Source organism: Panicum hallii, chromosome 3 (genome assembly GCF_002211085.1).
Source record: "Panicum hallii strain FIL2 chromosome 3, PHallii_v3.1, whole genome shotgun sequence".
In the NCBI taxonomy this organism is placed as follows: domain Eukaryota; kingdom Viridiplantae; phylum Streptophyta; class Magnoliopsida; order Poales; family Poaceae; genus Panicum; species Panicum hallii.
In genome coordinates this window covers 62,695,876-62,715,755 of record NC_038044.1, presented here as the reverse complement: position 1 = coordinate 62,715,755, position 19,880 = coordinate 62,695,876, and the positions used below count along the sequence as shown (strand labels likewise).

The 19,880-nt window shown below is 48.7% G+C and overlaps 1 protein-coding gene and 1 long non-coding RNA gene across 3 annotated transcripts; one reads left to right on the top strand and one right to left on the bottom strand.

Moving 5' to 3' along the window:
* Positions 1-306: 306 nt before the first annotated feature.
* On the top strand, positions 307-4,866 carry LOC112884070 (diphosphomevalonate decarboxylase MVD2, peroxisomal-like). Its single transcript, XM_025949386.1, has 10 exons — positions 307-1,670; positions 1,998-2,196; positions 2,493-2,556; positions 2,717-2,780; positions 2,875-2,955; positions 3,147-3,233; positions 3,356-3,513; positions 3,598-3,646; positions 4,093-4,214; positions 4,313-4,866. Exons 1-10 carry the CDS (start codon positions 1,452-1,454, stop codon positions 4,533-4,535), a joined length of 1,266 nt encoding a protein of 421 aa, XP_025805171.1. The 5' UTR covers positions 307-1,451; the 3' UTR covers positions 4,536-4,866.
* Positions 4,867-8,958: 4,092 nt separating this feature from the next.
* LOC112883843 lies at positions 8,959-11,805 on the bottom strand. Of its 2 annotated transcripts, XR_003226970.1 has the most exons (6): positions 11,462-11,805; positions 11,199-11,362; positions 10,996-11,089; positions 10,321-10,400; positions 9,744-9,899; positions 8,959-9,433 (listed from the first exon to the last, which is right to left on the bottom strand). It is a non-coding gene; the product is annotated as an uncharacterized LOC112883843 (long non-coding RNA). The 2 variants fall into 2 exon arrangements; XR_003226969.1 differs by having other exon boundaries at positions 11,199-11,804.
* Positions 11,806-19,880: the final 8,075 nt, after the last annotated feature.

The window sequence follows — 19,880 nt, the reverse complement described above, 5'->3', positions numbered from 1 at the left end:
TTCGAGTGAATGGTGGTACCCGAGGTCCAGTTCTCGGTCACCATATTTTCTTAGCCTGGCTTCTCGTTTTTTCACTGCTTGTTTAGTGTTCACTGAAGCACACTTACATTACCACCCTTGTCAAATGAGATGGTCAGGTTGTGATTGCCTAATGAATGAGTTACCTTGCTATGGGTTACTTCACTTGTTTTTCTGTCTAGTTTGCCATGACATGCTCTTCAGGGACTGATTGCTCTAGGACAATACAAAAATAGAGAAAACAAAAGGACTCACACGAGATGGATGCAATAAGGTGACCCAAACATTTTTCTTATCTCGGAGATACAACAAGATGATCTACATATGTTAGAGTTTTATCTGCTTCCTTTTTTTCTTGATGAAAATGCCTAAATATAGATATATTCTGAAGATGCCCAAATACACGACGTCACTGTCTTGCGTCGTTGCCGTGCCCAGAGCTGGCGCGCGAGGTGTCTAAAATCAACAGCAGGGCCACCTCAGGCGGCCCGCCCCGGCGACGACGTCGGCCAGCCTACCACGAGGTGCGCCGCCGTAAGATGGAGGAGATGATCACCGCGCAACGCGGGGCCAGCCGCCAGCCGGCGGGAGCAGCACCGCCTTCCGATCCGGGTCACCGACAGGGAAGGCAGGCAGCGCACGGAGGTCGTTGTAGACATCCTGTCCGCCGAGAAAGCCGGCGGCGCGCGGCCGGGCAGGAGGACGTGACGCGCGCAAGGAACTAAAGGCCGTGGCCTGCGGTGCCGGGCGGCGCAGCGGCCGGCGGCGCGCGGGCAGCGGAGGACACCGGCCACCTTACGGCCTGCGCGGAGCACGACTCTGGTGGAGGATCGCAACGGGAGCGCCGTCGTCACCGTGCGGTGGACACAGCTGATGACGCCGAGCGCGACGGCGGCGGCGCGGACCGGGCGCGCGCGGCGGAGGAGAGCGCCGGCACCAGCGCCGGTCGGGGCGGACGGTATTTCGTTTACCGTCCGGGTCCGAGGTCATCTGGACCGTCGGATCCGTACGTTGCGGCCACGATGCGACCTGGCGGCTTCATGCCGGCATCAACAAGAAAAAAAGGAAAAGAAAGGATAAGCCACTAACTAAGTGGGCTGCCAGCCTGCCCAGCCCACCAAGCCGGCCCACGTTGTATTCACTTAAGCCTCTGCATCAACAAGGCAAAGCCGCGCCGCCGCCGTTTTCCGCCGGCAGCTCCGTTCCGGGACCCCTGCTCCGCCGTCTACCTCCTCCTTGCCGCCCGCGCTCGCGGTGTGCGGCATCCTCCGCCGCCGCTCCCGCCTCCCGCGCCCCCCGCAGGCTGTCCTGTGAGCTCTCTCGCGCCGCGCTGCGCCGCTCGAGCTCCCGCTCCCGCCGCATTCCGCCCGCCGCGCGCGAAGGGACCCTCTCCGATCTCCGGCGAGACGCTAGCAGCGGTAGGAGAGGGTACGATGGCTTCGGAGGAGGAGGGGCAGTGGGTGCTGATGGCGACGGGGCGGTCGCCGACCAACATCGCGGTGATCAAGTACTGGGGGAAGCGCGACGAGGCGCTCATCCTCCCCGTCAACGACAGCATCAGCGTCACCCTCGATCCCGACCACCTCTCCGCCACCACCACCGTCGCCGTCAGCCCGTCCTTCTCCGCCGACCGCATGTGGCTCAACGGCAAGGTGCGTCATTGGGATTCCCATCCTTACTCACTTCAAGTGGCTGCTTGTGTTCGTCGAAGTGGCTGCTATTGCCTCGATCTGGATCTGGATCGAAGTGTGCAGAGCTCCAAATTTTTCTTTTGTCGTTTGCTAAAATAAAAAAAAGTGCAACTTTTTTTTTGTATATGCCTATTTTGTATTTTCTGTAGTTGCAGGGTTGCTACTTTGGACATTGACTAAGTGGCAAATGTAGAATCCTCTTACGGAGTATATTAACATAACATCGAAAAGTTGATCTTTCTTCTGTGTGGTACGATTTTCATAGGATTTTGGTTTGGATTGGAGCAGGAAATCTCGTTGTCAGGAGGAAGGTTTCAGAGCTGCCTGAGAGAGATCAGGAAGCGTGCTCGTGATTTTGAGGATGAAAAGAAGGGGATCAAGATAAAGAAAGAGGACTGGGAGAAGTTGCATGTCCACATAGCTTCGTATAACAACTTCCCCACCGCTGCTGGTTTGGCCTCCTCGGCTGCTGGCTTTGCTTGTCTCGGTACAGTCTCTCCAGACATCATGATGCTCTTATAGATTCTCAAAAATCAGTCGGCGTTCACATCTCGTTGTCTCTAGTGCACTGAATGGTTGTTTTTAGCCAATTACACTAGTGAAAAATGTAAATTTGTAATATTTTGGAAGTAACTCTGTGGTTATTTTACTAATACTACTATTATGTTTTGAATTTAGCCACTATTGCTTAGTCGTTCATAAATATTTCTTCATGGTCTTGCTTTCATAAACCATTTATCACAACTCACAGCATAATAATTTGTTGTTGAAATACTGCTACAGTTTTCACCCTTGGAAAGCTAATGAATGTGAAAGAAGACTATGGAGAGCTTTCTTCAATAGCAAGGTATGTTCATGCTATTTCTACAATAATTCCACCATTTTCATGCTCTGTTTGTTCATGCTTTTTTTTTCTTTCTCTTTGAGACAATGCAAGGAATTTGCCAATCAATGCTCAAGTAAATTGTGTCTCTTGTCCAAACTTATATCTGTCAAACTTCATGCAGGCAGGGATCTGGGAGTGCATGCCGCAGTATCTATGGTGGATTTGTGAAATGGTGTATGGGAAAAGTCAGTAACAGTATGGCTATGACAGAGAAACAGCGTAGGCTAAATGCATGCTTTTCCTATTCAGAAAGTCTAAGTGAGGCCTTAATGTATGCAGAAAGATGATGGAAGTGACAGTATTGCGGTGCAGCTTGCTGATGAAGCACATTGGAAGGATCTTGTAATTATTATTGCAGTGGTCTGTGTCTATCTGATCTATATTCCAGTATTCCACATGACCTATTACATATTCTTCTCATTGTCATGTGGCTTCAGTGATAGCAATTATGAATTTTGCAGTAACTCTTTTTCATGTTCCTTACCTGTAAATTTCCCCTTAATTTTGCTCTACCTGGTATCATAAATAGTTGATACACATTTGTGAATTAGGTCAGTTCAAAGCAGAAGGAAACAAGTAGCACCAGTGGGATGCGGGATAGTGTTGAAACAAGTCCCCTCTTGCAGTACAGGGCCCAGGTGATTGTGTTCTCATTATGAACTTGAACTTGTTTAAACAGCTTACTGGTTGGAGCTTAAATTTCTCAAAATAGTTTTCCCTCTTCTTACTGTGCACTGTGCTGGTTGTTCTTATGTTTCAGACTGTAGTGCCAAGTCGGGTGTTGAAAATGGAAGAGGCTATCAAGAATCACGACTTTGAATTGTTTGCCAAGTTAACTTGTGCTGATAGCAATCAGTTTCATGCTGTATGTTTAGATACGAGCCCTCCCATCTTTTATATGAATGATACATCACACAGGTATGTTTTTAGCAGGGTATTGCTTTTGGATTGTGTTGCTCCTGAAATGCCAGAGCTAAGAATTCAGGTCTCAATTAATTGCAGGATAATTGGTCTTGTAGAAAAGTGGAACCACTCGGAAGGATGCCCACAGGTATTTCTATTATTCTTGATGAACATCTGTTGCGCATTTTTTAAAAAAAGTTCTGAACTCCATCCTAGAACATAGGTAATTCTGTTGTTGTATCCCAGTGAATATTGCTCCAATAGCACAAAACCATCCAAGTGGAACTACTTGGAAGGATGCCCACAGTTTGAGAAGTTTTTACTGCACTGGCCAAAACAATTTTTGACTTGTATAACTGGATTGAATAATTTAACTTCAAGAGTGAACCTCGGCAAACATTGCCTCCGTTCACATTAGCAATCACTAATTGCTATATAGGCTGATTGTGATGGCTGATATGCATTATTTCATCCATACTACAGGGCCATCATTGCTGAGGTGGTGCAATTGATGTGATAGCGAGACCATTTATGAGTGTGCAGTAGGCATGTGTGTCGTAGATCTCTAATTAAGATGAGCATTTCTAATGGCAGGTTGCCTACACCTTCGATGCTGGCCCTAACGCAGTTTTAATTGCATGGGACCGTAAAACTGCAGTACTTCTCCTTCAGAAGCTCTTGTACTATTTCCCTCCACAAGACAAGGATTTGAGCAGGTGCGTCTGATATTCACGATTAAATTAACCCTGCATTATCGACTGTATTGTAGCAGAGCTCTATGGATATATCTGATCCGATCAACATCATCTTGCAGCTATTTGGTCGGCGACAAATCAATTCTAAGTGATGCTGGATTGCATTCCATAGAAGACGTTGAGGCTCTCCCAGCACCTCCAGAAATGAAGATGCATGATCAGAAATTCAAGGGCGACGTTAGCTACTTCATCTGCAGCAGGCTTGGGGCTGGACCAAAGGCTGTCGCTGACGAAAGCCAAGCACTGCTCGATTCTGTCACGGGGATTCCAAAAGGAGTGTGATTTTAGAGTACTGGTTTGGCTTGATACCTTAGGATTGTGTACTGTTTGGTTTTTATAAACAGCTCGTGGTTCCCGTTCGGCGGCGAGACGAGGACCACCTCCGCCGGGATCAGAAGCTGGCGTTGCTCCCAACCCAATCATTTCCAGTTCCAGATGAACACCACCAGCAGGCAATGCATATGGGGTTACTACACATGAACGACTGAAATGAAATACATTATACGTGGATGATGATTGGTAGATCCAGCCTGGTCCAGCCTTGTGAGATTCTCCATGATCATCTTGATGAGATCGTAAGATAATAAAAGACAGACCCATCTTTTTTTTAGAATTTATCCTCTTATACTCATTTCTTCTCTCTTCATTACAAGTTGTGTGGATGCTCATGCAAATTGTACAGATAAATCACATAATAAAATGAAAAAAAATCCCCTATATTCTCAGCATTGGGTAGCATGACGTAAACACGACATGATTCGGCACGAGGTACGAGCCAAAGCCCCACCCCCTACATTCACGCAAGGAACAGTGCTCGCTCGCCACACTGCAGCGGCACAGCGGCAGCCGCTGTAGCTTCAGCTCATCATGCCGCGGCCAGCTCTCGAGTGGAGCTGTGGAGGGGCCACGAGATCGAGCGCCCGCTGCTCTCCCCCCGTCCCCATCCGGTCCGGCCACGATCCGCGGCGGCTACCAGCTAGAAACGCAAGCGGTACAACGTGGGCGCCTTGCCACTTCCTCGCCGCACCGCACCGATCGGCCGCGACTGTAGCCTCGCTGCAGGACGTTTGGGGTTGGGGCGCCGCGGCGCCTGACAGGCGTGTGGCGGCCGGCTGGGATCGGAACGGCTGGCTTGTCGACTAGGGATGCAGATCGGATCGGGGCTTTGCTCCCGTCCGGATTCAGATGTGAACAGCGTCAACAGTGGGGGTGGTTAGGGAGAGGGAGCATGATCGATAGGCTGGCCTGCCGGCGGCAGAGCTGCTGCCTGCTGGAGCGTCGGAACATGCCGCATGGCGGGAAAGCAGGGGAGGAAAGGTGGCGGTCACGCTTGCACACTGTGCCTGCTGCTCCGGGAAGCTTTAAGGAAAGGAGCAGGCGCAGCTCTGCAGCTCGCAGCTCAGTGTTTATCCAGTTGGATGCTCTTGAGTGAATTATTTGTCTCGCCTCTCTTCTCTGTTTTTTTCTTCTTCCTCTTGTTTCTCTTCCATAGTAAATTTCCTCCAGAGTACTCTTTCTTCCACCTGCTCAAACTTGTGATCAGGAACCCACTGACCAGTAGCAGTAGATCTTTTGTGGTCTTCAAAAAAAAAAGACATTTTGTAAAGAGTAAAATGCTGAGGAGTCTTCATCTACCTCTACCTGCTTATAGTTTTCATTTCGTATGATATAAAACGGCAGTACAATGTACAAGCTCGTTGGTTTTTTTTTTTGAAAGGAACAAGCTCGTTGGTTTAAGAGAAGAAGGGAAAGAGAGGGTTCATGCAACTTAAAATGATGCCATCCTCTACAGTGCTGAAGTGAAGTTGAGCTTTTCTTTATCCTGACGGAAATGCCAGGAAAGTTGAGGTGCAGAATATGAGCCTAAATACTGAATCACTCACTACTCACTATGACTACAACAAAATCGACATGCAACGCCTGATAACATTGTCAGTAAAAATGCATGATGGTTTTTCAGAAACCAAAGAAAAAGAAAAGGTCAGTGTCACTGTCGCCAACCATCTATTGATTCTGCTGAGCGGAGCCCTTTTAATTGCTGCATTGTTTGTGAGCAGATAACAACGCAGTTATGAGTCTGTTCCTTTCAGATCTCACAGCATGCAGCAGCTAGCTGCCTGCATGTCTGCATCCATGACGACGCGACCCTTAGATTCAGCGATTCAGGGACGTGTACGCCCCCAACGCTCAACTGCTGATGATGCAACCGGAGACCTACACAAAACAAAAGCCATGGTCCCGGCGCCATACACGTAGCCCGAAGCCGTTCCCATCGATTGAGCATGTGCTGATGCTGGCCAGACCAAACCAAATCCCTTCAGTTATCCAGCGACGTCAACATTGATTCCCATTACTGTTATCCAATCCTCCACCCTGTATGCATACCGATCGAGCAGCATATCCTGGGAGCTGATCGATCCTGGCAGTCTAATCAGGGCCTGTTTGGAACGCAGGAATTTTACCCGATCCGGGCGCTGTTTTATGTAACATCTCCTACCAGATTCTTGCGTTCCAAACAGGGCTCTGTGTTGGGTCAGTGTGCTTGGTGTCAGCACCCCACACCTGATCGCAAAGGAGTGGTGGAGAGGGGAGGCGCAGGGCAAATTGCCTGGCTCATTGGCTGCTGCTGCTCCTGCTCCCTGTCCCTGGTGGTGTCTGTGTGCGCGCCATCTCAAAAGCTGGACGATGCCTGAAGCAGCAGCGGCCTCGCTGTGGTCTCGCGCGCGGGACTCGCTTGAAAAGGGATCCGAGCCCCTACCTCACCGGGGTGGGGGATCACCTCCTCCGTCCTGGCCACCGGCCACCGGACCAGCACGACGCCGCAAAGCGATCGCGACGTGAACCAGCCGCGACCACGACCACTGGCGTCGCGGTGAAGCCATCGTCGACTCATCGTCACTGCATTCACGTTTCAGCAGTACGCGTCGTCCATCCATGGTTCCGGGGTCAGCGGGGGGGAAGAGATCAAAGACCGTGTGCTTTGGCGTCTAGCGCGCGTGTTGACTATCTCCGGCAGCATTGAAGCGACGGGACCCCAGCGATCTACCCGCTCCGACCGAACGCGCCGCCGGCATTGATCGGGAGCCGGCGGGTTCCAATTTGCTATTCCGTCACGTGCTGCTACAAGGTGGTGTGGTCGAGCACTCTGGGCAACAGCTACCGCCTTGATGAACGGAAACGCCGGCGGGCGCAGACCACGTTGCCGCACCGCCACCGCTCTCGAGGCTCGAAGCTCGTTAATGGAGCCGGAAAGCCCGTGCTGGTCTTTCCTCCCGAATGAGTACGTGCCCCTTTTTTGGTCTGGAGAATTTTTTTTTTTTTGTGTTCACCCGGAGCTGTTTGGGCGATGACGACTGAAAAAGCTCACGCTGCCTAATTGTTGGGCCAGCCTTGGACGCCGGCCGGGCTGGCGGCAGCAAAGAGGCCGGCGAGATCGGGAGCCTGGCCTCCTGACGGGCAGCGCCGTGCGAGCGACACGACGCGCACGGAGAGGGGGGGGGGGGGGGGGGGGGCCTTGGGGGCTGGGGGGCGGCCGCCCCGCGCGGACGGGACAGGCCGACCGAGCCACGCCGTGTGGGAGTCGCCGCCGCAGGGGGAGGCAGCCGCGACGCGACGCATGTGCGCGCCCCGTGTCGCGCAGCAGCAGAGAGGCCAGCGCAGCGCGGCGCGGCGGCGATGCCGTCGACGACAAATCAAATCGGCCAGCGATGGGGGACGAGACGGGGGGTTGCCGGCCGGGAGCGCTATACATCGCATATTTACAAAACATGAATCCATTGCCTGAAGCGTTTTCTTGGGATGTTTCTTTTCGGCTCGAGTTCAGAGATATAAGACTAAAATTGTCTTGTTTGTTTTGTGGGAGGAAGAATTCATTTAGGATAGGAAAATAGAGTTTAGAGACTCAATTTCTACCAATCTTTTCCTATAGGCCATGGGAAGGGGTGGTAATTGAGAGAAAATTCCGTTTTAAGATAAAAATAAATCATCTTAACCGTTCATCATGACTTATGATATGATTTCCCATATCAAAACTCATATATCAAGATGAATTCCCTCTCCAACTCGCTCCATGAACCAAACAAGGGATTTGGGACTAAAAATCAAACTCCTAAGTAAATTTACTCCATCAACTCCCACCACTAATTCTTATTGCCTAGTTGCCAAACGCACCCTTTGCTTATTCGGCCCATCCTTCCTTCTTCTCCAACTCCGGCGAGATTAATGTTCCGGAATTGCTGGAGGACGGCCGCTTACCGCTGGCCATAGAGGGAGGGCCGCGGCAGCGGGCTGGCCCGGCGGAGGAGGCGGGCGTGGGGACGGCGGTTGGGCCGGCGTCAGGGTGGAGTCCACGGTGACGACGGTGGTGGACGGAGGCGGCAGCCGACCGGCGCGGGCGGACGGTGAAGGTGGAGATCAGAGAAGACGACGCTCGTGGGTCACTCAGTTGTTGGGCCGTGCGTGGCTTCAGGCGACACCCCGCGGTTCTGTCACTTCAAGTGACATATAACCTCGCCCGTCGCCAGCACCGTGGGCCCCTGCGTGCGCGGCCTTTGGTGGGCCTGGCTCCTTGTTTTGGTTTCGGCTCATCTGGTCCACCGGGTCCAAAAACGGTCGGCATTCCTGGTCAACTTTTTTCAATATGCTAATAATCCCGGGAGCTCTTCTTTCTTTCACCTCATGATTGTGAAAAATCGGTCAAAACTTCTAGAGAAAGTTATGTTATTGAATTTTTTAGCATTTTCGAGTTGAAATGATGGATTTTCGAGGTTGCAATGGTGTTTTTACAGTGATGAGAGACATTTGTGCGTGTATCATATCGAATTTCGACTTGGAGGAAGAAAATCATTGAGAGCCCTTGCTGCAGCAGCTATGGCTGTGCGACTGCGAGCAGCAGCATCGCAGAAGGCCCACCTGCACCCTGCCCCCGCCACCACCACCTCCTCCGTCTCCGGCGGCGGGCAGCCGCCGTATCCACCACCGAGCAACCGCCCGATGCCTGGACCACCCGTTATCTTCCATGCCGGCGGCCGGCGGCCGGCGGCGTTCCACCGCCTCACCACACCGGCCATCTCAACCCGCCACCGCCGCTGGGCCTCCCTCCCGCCCCTACCTCTTCTAATACTGCCGCCCATCAGAACCCTGGCACCCCTCTGCACCCCTCGTTGAAACTCCGGCCGCTGCTGCTTGAGGAGGAAGAAGAAATTATGAGCAAATTAGAACATGGACAGAAGCATTTTCAAAGACCAAAACGCAAAGGATTGGCTGCATCATTGGTTTGTATGAGCCTACTCTCTAAACCAAGCACCAAGCAGGAACTAAATCAGAAGAAGATGGCAGATCATCAGAAAAAAATTGATAACTCAAACCTAAATGCATGATTTCAGGAATGGAAATTTCATGTTACACACAAGAATGCTAAAAAATGTTTTGTTAAGGATATGATCTAATTAAAGCAAAAGGAACAGGAACTGCAAGGATGGATCCACTTACTAGTTTCCCTGTGCTATCAACTACAGGTAATCTCCCGTACTTGGTTTGAAGTAGCAACCTTGTGGCAGCATCAAGATTAGTATTTTCACGCACCAGAAGAGGCGAAGAAGTCATAACATCACCAATGACTTTGCCATTAGTTTTGCTTAGTAGTCTCTGTATCTCACGGAATGTCTATAGATCAGTGATTATGAGTTAAAAAAGTCTATGGCGAAGAGATGACCACAAATTCATTATGTCAGTTCCAGGAGAGGGAGTCCTAACAAATATCTCTAGTAATATTTTATCAGGTTCACCTCCATGGCTCAATTGCAAAAAAGCTAAACCATGATATGTAAATTGCTTAACTGTTACCGGAGAAATGCTAAAGTCCCAAGCTATAATTGCAGAATACAATATATTGCTCAACTAAAAGTATTACTTTGCCTAACTAAAAGTATTACTTTGCCTACAGAAAATATTTAAATGCAAGTGAACTGATATAGAACTAGCAAAAAAAAGCACTCAAACGAAAAATTCTAACAAATTTGAAGCAAATATTTAACTCAGTCCACAAAGGAATGGTTCATAAAAGCACCTTAGCTCCTGCGCTTTAATCTTCATTTCCTCAGGAGTCAGGCTGGGTTTGTTAGCCTCTGTTTTTGAATTAGCTGGTACCTACGAGATGAAAGAAGATAAGTAATATGTAGAAGTACGAGCTGGTAAAAAAGAAATTTTCCTGCTGAAGTGTTAGAGAAAAATCTGTTGGATAAACAAAGAAATCTGTTGATCTTCTGAACGGACATATTATATTTCAATATGTATTGCTGGTGTGAGCAGAACCATATCCTCATTGTGATCGGAGGTAGATTGCCATGCCCATGTTCAAGTAGCCTAACCAGATTCATAGACAGTTGCTGTTTCATCCTGAATCTTCTCTAAAAGAGTACTATATTGGTTACATGGGAGTTCATTTGCTTGACAGCCCAAGTTTCTAAAGGAAAGTAAAGCCACTTGTTAACTTTACACAGATTGATTGGTTTGTACAAATGACGAAAAATCTAAGTAGTGCCACACAATCAAGTAAACACAACAGGTCATATTGGATGATTCTTCATAGAAAGTACTCCTATCTAAGCCTCTTAGATAGGATGAATTTTTTTCCTAGACAAATCCATGGATTTTAGTGCTAAGAAATTCTGATTCCAGCACAAGCAGTCAATAATTATAATAAGATCCCAACGAAAGTGGCCAACAATATCACTAAACATACCGGAGAAATAAAGTGCCCTAGTGGCGCGCAGTGGCAAACCCCATGCCCTCGAGGTCCGCGAGCATCTCCTTGTTCACCTCCGGCACCACCATCTCTGCCACAATCAAACACCACCGCAATCAACACTGGGAAGGTGAGGCCAAAATAGGCTAAACCCTTTTCGCTCATCTCACAAATAGTGGTACACTGTTAAACAACCCAACCTTGCGGCTCCTCACTTGCCGAGGCCGGGGCATCGACGTCCATATATAGCCTCCGAGGAGGAGGCCGACTTGGGCGGCGCCTCGAGATCGATGGGCTTGGCCGCCTCGACGGGCTTGTCCGCGAAATCCTTGTGGTCCGTGCACTTGGTGTGAAGGTCCACCTTCTGCGCACACACACACATTTGAACTTCCCTTTAGGGGCGACGACGAGCACCAGCCGACGACGAGGAAGCCCCCTAGGGCCGGGATGTGCAGATCTGCACCCAGGGGAGGCGGATTCGGTCCCGCACGACCGCGGCCGGTGGTGGGATGGCCGCTGCCCGGCAAGCCAACGCACCCCCTAACAGGAAGCACGCGAGGCCAGGGGGCTGTGGGGTGGGGGCGGGGAAGACGACCACGACTCGGGAGCGCGCAGATCCAGGCGGGGGAGGAGCATCCGGCGACCTGACGAAGACCGGCAGCACGACCGGCGACGAGCTAGCATGCATGGCGACCTAGGGTTTGCGGGGGGGCGCGGGGGTGAGTTGGGTCGTACTCCTCGGAGGGAAAGATGGAAGCGGCCGTGCAACTGTACAAACGTACGGCTGGCTGTAGCAGAGTCTTTACCGCGAGATAAAGTCTTAACGGTGCGTTTGTTCACCTGTGCTGCTGCGAAATAACAGCTGTGAAAAAGCTTCTCTAAGATGATATAGCAGCTGTGAAAAAGCTTATTAACACTGTTTGGTTGAACCTGCTATAAAAAAGCTGAGAGCTGTTAACTAACCATTCTATTAATTTCCAAATATCAATTAGCCATTCCAGCTCTCAATTACATTAATTCTCAAATCTTAATTAACCATTCCATCTCTCAATTATATTAATACCCAAATCTCAATTAGCCATTCTCAAATACGTATCAAGGGGATGGGCGAGATCCGATGGCCTGCGAGTCAAGGAGCGAGCTCCGGCTGCTGCGGCGGTGTCGTGCGTTCTGATGGGGAGAGTCGGGAGGGGTGGAGAAAAAAAACATGAGCGAATTGGTATCACTTAAGGATGGCACTTGCGGGTAATTTCGGCGACTTTCCATCGCCTCCAATGCTGTGAAAGCAGGTTCGACCTACGGTGGAAATTGCACACGGAAACGCAACTGCTTTTGAAAAAGTAGGTGTCGGCTGGGCCTCCTTTGGTTCGGCTTCAGCGTTTTCAACGCAAACGCTGCCTGCCAACGCTGAACCAAACGGAGCCTAAAGCGTAAAGTCATCTCAACCTATCTGATAGGATCTTAGCTATCTAATAGGATCTTTTATCTTGGGAGGTTAATTCACCTGCAAGGATGGTGTTTTCATGGATCCTCCTATCGAGGTGATCTATTAATTTCTGGAACAGATGAATTAGAGGTGGTAGTATTACCAGCAGAGCATGCGCTAGCTTGTGGTAACCACTGCAAAAGAAGAGAACACACTCAACTGAAGAACAGAGAGAAAAATAATAACAGCACAAGATAAAGTTCATCTAGAGTACTAGTAGAAGATTATCTTATCTCTGATGTAGCTGCTGATGCGGTGTGGATGGGGCATGCCAAAAAGAAAAAGGACAAGCTTGCATGTGTGATGAGGGGCAAAGACCATATAACACCAAATGATTCAAGACTAGACACACAATAGTACTTAATTGATACATACATCTTGAAGCTTTCATATTCAAAAGCACAGGGTGTTTGCACACACACAGACACACAGACACGCACGCGCTCTACGTGCATGATAAGAGGACAATAGGCCCAAGCAACTGCTTGGCTAAAATAATACGACCAATTGATGCCAGGAGATTTCCTTCTAGGGCAAACCAAGAATGATATCTCACAAGAAAAGGGCCAAGCGGCCAACAAGAGGAATCAGAGTGGCCAACAGGATTTTTTTTTTCTGACTTGCAAAAATCGTGAGCAGAGACTCACAAATGCAATGAAAATTTCTCAAAGGTCGGTCATTATATTTCTCCTGAGGATTGTGATTTTAATTACTTTTTACCGTTTACAATTATGATTAGCAATCATGCCAATAACCAGTACGTTTGTACTGACTCCGAATAAATAGATCTGAATGCAAATGCAGCTGATTATATGGACCACATGCCCAACTAACAATACAATTGACGTCGCAACTAATTGCAGCAAGGTAGATGACTAGATGTACTTAATTACTATGACTGACCATACACCTCAATTGACAGTTAAAGAGGTTGCTACTACAAATTCTAAAACTTCCAATAATTGTTCTTGAAATGGCTACTGAAAAAGCAGGAAAACTAGCTTTAGCATGCGCACATAATCCAAGGTCCGTGTCAATTGTCATCTCAGATATGAGGACGCATGAACAAAAATATTTCCTTGTTTACTGGTAGGTACGGATGCATGCATGTTACCCTTAGTTTCATTCACAATTGATATTATGCACTGCCCTCCGGCGCGGCGGTCACGCCGTAGCGCTGCCGAGCAAGCGCGACAGGTGGAGGAGGCGAAGGGCCGGCCGGAGAGAGAGGTTGGGAGGGGAGGCTAGGGATGGAGAGAAGGAAGGCCGGAATGGGAGAGGAGAGGGTGGCCGGGGAGGATAAGAAGAGGATGACACGTGGGACCCATGCGTTATTATGTGTGAAGGGGAGAGTTGAACAAGTGGGAAATTAAGAGTCTGTTGGAGTTAACAACTCAATTTAGAGAGGAATCTTTTTAGAGAGTCAAATAAAGAATAAAAATGGCTGCTCTGTTGGAGATACTCTAACCGTGCAGGACTTAACCACTACCTTAAGCCAAACATGGACCAAAATGGAAAATAACAACCGGTAGCTATTAGTTATGGAATGAAGCTTGATTTGATTGGTAATGATTAATAGGTGTTAAAGTATCTTACGAACCAGAAATGCAAATTTGCCATGGCAGCATCCCTTCACTTCCATGGTAGAAAGGTTCGCCTACCGCTAGATTAACCTAGAGTGATAAAGGATCAAAGGTCATTCATTATTCATAAACACTGTAATATGAATCTTGGAATTGAATGAGATGAGAAATATAGGACTTATAGCCTTTACCTTTTCATGTTTTAAGTCATTCATAGTTAGGGATGAGGCTTTTTTACCGATGATTTTAGTTCAGTCAATGGATAAATCACTACTAAAAATAGTACCATCCATGATATTTTTCCGCGTAATGTTTCAAACTTCATCATTGAACAGACCACATCTATGACGAAAATCTCACTTTCGTCATAGTTCTTTGGCGGCAGCCTTCAGCCCCTACGAAGCTATGAGGAAAGTAAAACGTGCGTCATAGAACAACATCTCGTATCATAAAAAATGGTGTGCCATCAACTTCTTGTATCTGTGATGACCGCGAGGCATCATAGAACCGGTAAGCCGCATGTTGTGTTGGGACCCATCGGCCACATATGATGACAGAGGGTCCAGCGCACAAGGAGCAAAAAGGTTTTGTATGGGAAAAAATAGAAGAATATGGAAAAATCAAAATAATTTTTTTGCACTGCAACGGTCAATGTAAATCCACAACTACTAATAAGAGGGTAAAGGTAGTAAGAGAGGAGTCGGCCCACAGCGTCGCGTCGGTCACTGTCACAGGACGGACCCCGTGGGATCCGTCCGGTGGAGTCTTCCTCCTAGCAAGGAAGATATGCCATTGGCTGTGCCCTCTTGTCCCATAAATGCTCATCTTTTACCTGCTCTTGTGAGGGAATATGGTGTCCGCCTTGAAGGGTAGATATTCCGTTATCCCAAGGGGAAGATTTCGGATAGGTTCTTATGGCACTTCCTAACCTATGCAATCGGCAAGGTCAAAACTTAGTATTTGTCTTTCCTCTTTTGGGGAATCGAACCCCGAGCTCTACGGCATCCGGAGGACGATAAATCCAATGATCGGCTTCTTGAAAAGAAACAACCACTATTGCATCGTCGGGTTCACATACCACTTTAAGTCATTAACTCATAGAGTATCCAGACTGCCAAACCGATCTGTAAGGCCTCAAATTATCGATTTATTGACATTTCTTGATGTCAACCGCCAATTCTCGATTAAATCTATTTTCACAACGGTTAAATGGCCCAAAATAGGCCATATTCTAGCAGGCTCTCTATCGCTAGTTTGGATGGGCCTTAAGGTGTTTGTACCTTGAGTTGGAAAATGACCGGATCGCCTAACAAATAGAGCTAGAAGTCTGGTTGGGGTTCTAGATCAATCCCTTTTTTTTTCTTATTTCACTTGCCAATCCTATAATTGTAGAGGTAACCAAAGGCACCACTAAAATAGATGATCCAAATATCCGACCAAAGGGAGAAATTCTAATTAATACCATCCATCCCTCCGGGATGCCACCCCGATTTCTCGAGGGAAATCCCTCGATAAATTGAGTACTCTACCCTATGGGGATGGGCCCCTGCCTAAGCGCCTTCCCGAGATTGGACTCAAGGGAAGGTAAGACATCCCTTCGGGATGTCACTCTCAAGACCTGTAACATAGAATCTCTGGTAGAATACTAGAGTTCTATGTGGCTTTCTATACTAAAAACCATAGAATACCGAGGTTTTAGGCCACGAATAGTGAAATACAGAGAATTATCCCCCCGAGGGGTGAGGACTCGGCTCCCTCTGCTCTGCTGCCAGGAAAGGTATAGGGAAGTGTTCATTTCTTTCTACTCTGCCTTTCATGGCAGCAGAGCGCCTCTTTCGGATGAAATAACTACCTAATAATCCCAAAGAAACTCCCCTAGAGAGGGGAGGTAGGAGGGGTGACCCTAATAGATCCGATCTGACCCCTCCCGACTCCATCATACGTCGGGTCGATGAGCTCTCCCTCGACGACTCGGCCCCACCCCACACCAATACGACCCATCGTCCCCTCATCAGCACTAACGAGGTCATCTCCGGAATAGACCGAGTCAGTCACTTCATCGCCGAATGCATCGAGATGGCCGAAGCCGCCTTCCGACGTCTTGGCAACTCAGCCCGCAGGATCCCAGTTGGACTCTGCAATAACTCCACGGTTTACTCGGACCAGATCCGAGTCTCCATGGAGAATCTATGTTTTTCCGATCTGGTTCGACTCGAGGTTGACCAGATCAGATCTGAAGCGGTCCCAGGACTAGAAGGCAAGTTCCAGGAGGCAATCTTCACCCTCCCACCCAACCACATCAACTCTCCACATCCCCTCGGCAGCCGTCAAATCTCGGTCGTTTCCTCCAACGAGAACTCGGGTGAAGGGGAAAGCCCGGAGGATCGTCGCCTCCGACTCCACTGCAACAGCAGTCGTCCTATGAGGTGCGAGATCGACGTCGCTATCGCCCAAGGCGAAGCAGATCTATGCACGGCCGACGGTCGAAACCCTAGGGTTGCACCACCCCGACCGTCCCCTCCAGCTCCTCGCAACCTCGCCGATGACTTCATCCTAGAGTGCGACGGCCAGCAAGTGTTCACCAACCCCCTCGGCCAACCTAGCCGCCGCCTTCGATGTTCTAGAGGCAATGGAGCCATCACCGGACGTCGAGCGAGCTCAGACACGTCCCCACGTCGCTGCAACCAAGATCTGCGCCCCGTCATCAACAACCACCATCGGGAACGCGAGGAAGCCGAACGTGAGCGCTGAAGGAGATACGACGACAAGTACGGCCCCCCTGGTGCCAACCAGGGCAACAGGGGTTGACGTGGCCGCGACAACCAATAGCAACCACCTCGGCCTCACCCACAAGCACCTGCCGTCCACAACGACGAACTCTGCAATGACCTCGACGGCTTCTCTGCCTTCTCCAATCGGCTTTGAGGTATCTCATGGCCCTCCACTTTCAAGCCAGTCGGCATTGATAAGTTTTATGGCGACTCCGCCAGGTTCATGGCGATACCCAACCACACCTACCTCGTCTTCAAAATGCCTGCACTCAATGGAGTCCTCTCCATCTACGACGATTTGAAGACGTCTCACTCCTGCGAAATGGAGAACATCGAGCTTTCGGAAGCCCTGGAGATCTCTAGAAATGTCGTCCTCCTCGCCGAGGCAGCAAAGGAGATCCCTCCAAAGGATCTCCAAATTCCCAAAATGACTTGGCGTCTGAGTCCCAGCTCCAGCCCGGCCACGCCATGAAGGATATTCTCCTCCGGGAGAACGACCCCGACAAGATCGCGCTGATCAGAGCATGGCTCGACCAAGCATAGGAAGACACGCTCACCTCCTTCCTCCGCGCCAACTGGGACATGTTCGCATGGAAGCCCTCAGACATGCCATGCGTTCCAAGGGAAGAGGCTGAGCACTCCTTGGATCTCGACGAAAAGGCTCAACCCGTCAAGTAACGGTTCCGTCGCTTCACTCAGGATCGGAAGGAGACTATTAGGGTAGAAATTACTTGGCTCCTAGCCACAGATTTCATTAGAGAAGTCACTCATCCAGATTGGCTAGCAAACCCAGTCCTGGTAAAAGATAAAAATGGAGAATGGAGAATGTGTGTCTACTATACAGATCTCAACAAACACTACCCTAAAAATCCCTTCCCTCTTCCTCGCATCGACCAGGTCATCGACTCAATAGCCGGGGGCGTCCTCCTCTCTTTTTTCGACTGCTACTCCGGCTATCACCAGATCGCCCTTAAGGAGTCAGATCAGGAGAAGACTCCTTTCATCACACGCTTCGGGGCCTACTGCTACAACACCATGATGTTCGGGCTAAAGAACTGAAAGATATCTAGGCCCCTAAGTGGGTTTTGGTGATAAATGACAAAGCGCATGTATATTTAATCGTGTTACTAAGCATGTGTGCAGGTGCTAAAGGTGACTGAGCAAAATATATAGCAAAGCGTGAACCCTCAAAGGATATGAAAAGCGGCGTTCTCAAGTGTACTAAAAGACTAGATTTTATTTTTGAAATTGAGTATAGGAACGCCGTACTATCAAGGGGAACTTTGATCCACTAGTGTAGACATGGTAGTTGTGCTCAAGAGAACCCACAAAAATCATAAGAAGCCATCTCAACACTCAAAAAGGGACTGCATGTGAAATTCTGTGTCTAACCCGGAGTGTCTGGGTCCCGATTCGGAATGTCCGGACAGAACCTCCGGAGTATCCGGACGTATACCCGGAGTATCCGGGTTACTGTTACCGGTCTGCAAAACACGTTTGGTCCGGAGTCTCCGGACTCCTATGTCCGGAGTATCCGGACATATACCCGGAGTTTCCGGGTACCGCTCTCCCAACGGCTAGTTTCTGGGAGAGAGGGTATAAATACTCCTATACCCCCTCTCACTCTCTCTCTCTTGCTCATTTTCGACCAAAACTGCTGAAAAGCCAAAGAGAGCCCTCTTCAAGTGATTCTAGCCCGTGGATTCTAGTTTATTACTCTTGGAGCTCCAAGCTCCTAGATGGCTAGGCGTCACTTGTGATTGTGTGATTGATTTGTGAGCATCACAGCTGGTTTGTAATCTTCATTCCTCTCCAAGAAATTCATAGTAAGTGACCCTAGGGTTTGAGCGTTGGTCTCACCCTTGGGAGAGGAGCATAGGAGTTCTTGAGCACCGTCTCTTAAATTCTTCCTCAACGGAGACGTAGCTCCTTTGGGAGTGAACTTTGGGAAACAAATTCTGTGTCTCTCTCGCAATTCTAGTGTACATTTGTGTTTGTTTGCTTGTGAGACTAACCTTTTAGGGTTTGAGGGCGATCTATCATTGTACAAGTTTCAGGAGTAAGACAACTGGTGAGAACCACTTTAGAGGTACCACTAGTCCCTCTAAATTTATTGGATTCAATTTACAACATCTCTATCTTTGATTAGTAGCAGTTTCTTTCATACCCGGATAGTCTGGACATTATCTCCGGAAACTCCGGACACTATATCCGGAGTATCCGGACACCTGTGTTGCTAACCGTGCTCGAAGTGTTTTCAAGTTGCAGATTAGCCTATTCACCCCCCCTCTAGGCATCTTGAGATCCTTTAAATTGGTATCAGAGCGAGGTTCTCCATATTTGAAGCTTAACCGCTTGGAGAGTCAAGATGTCAAGTGACACTTCATCCAAGGGTCAAGCCGATCCAATGGTTGAAGTTCAGAAGGAGAAGTCATTTGAAAAATCAGAAGATAAGAAAAAGAACAGGCTACAAGAAGAGGAAGAAGAATTGGAAACAACCGACGATGAGATGTCATTTTAAGAATGGAAGGTTTGGAGGAAGAAGAAGAAATTACAAAGAAAGAAAGAGAAATCAGGCACCAAAATTATAATCGAGTCAAGTGATGACTCGGACAATGACTACAAGAGAAGATCTTCAAGCTCTTCAAAGGTGAAGAAAAGAGCCGACTATCACCATGTGGGTCATGACTACATATTTCAAATTCCTAGTAATCACAATGCTTCAATTCACATGGGAAAGCCTCTTTATTTTGATGGAACGGGGTATAATCAATGGAAGACCAAAATGTTTGGTTATTTGAGTGCAATTCACAAGGATCTTTGGAAAATCATTGAAGTAGGGTGTGAGATCCCGGAAGATGGAGAAGATACAACACCCGTGCAAGCATATGTCTTACAAAGAAACTATCAAGCATTGAACATCCTTCACTCTTCCGTGAGTCCGGAAGAGTTTGACAAAATTGAAGATTCTTCTACCGCCAAGGATGCTTGGGACACACTCCAAGTAAATCATTAAGGGTCAAGAAAAGTCCGAGAATCAAG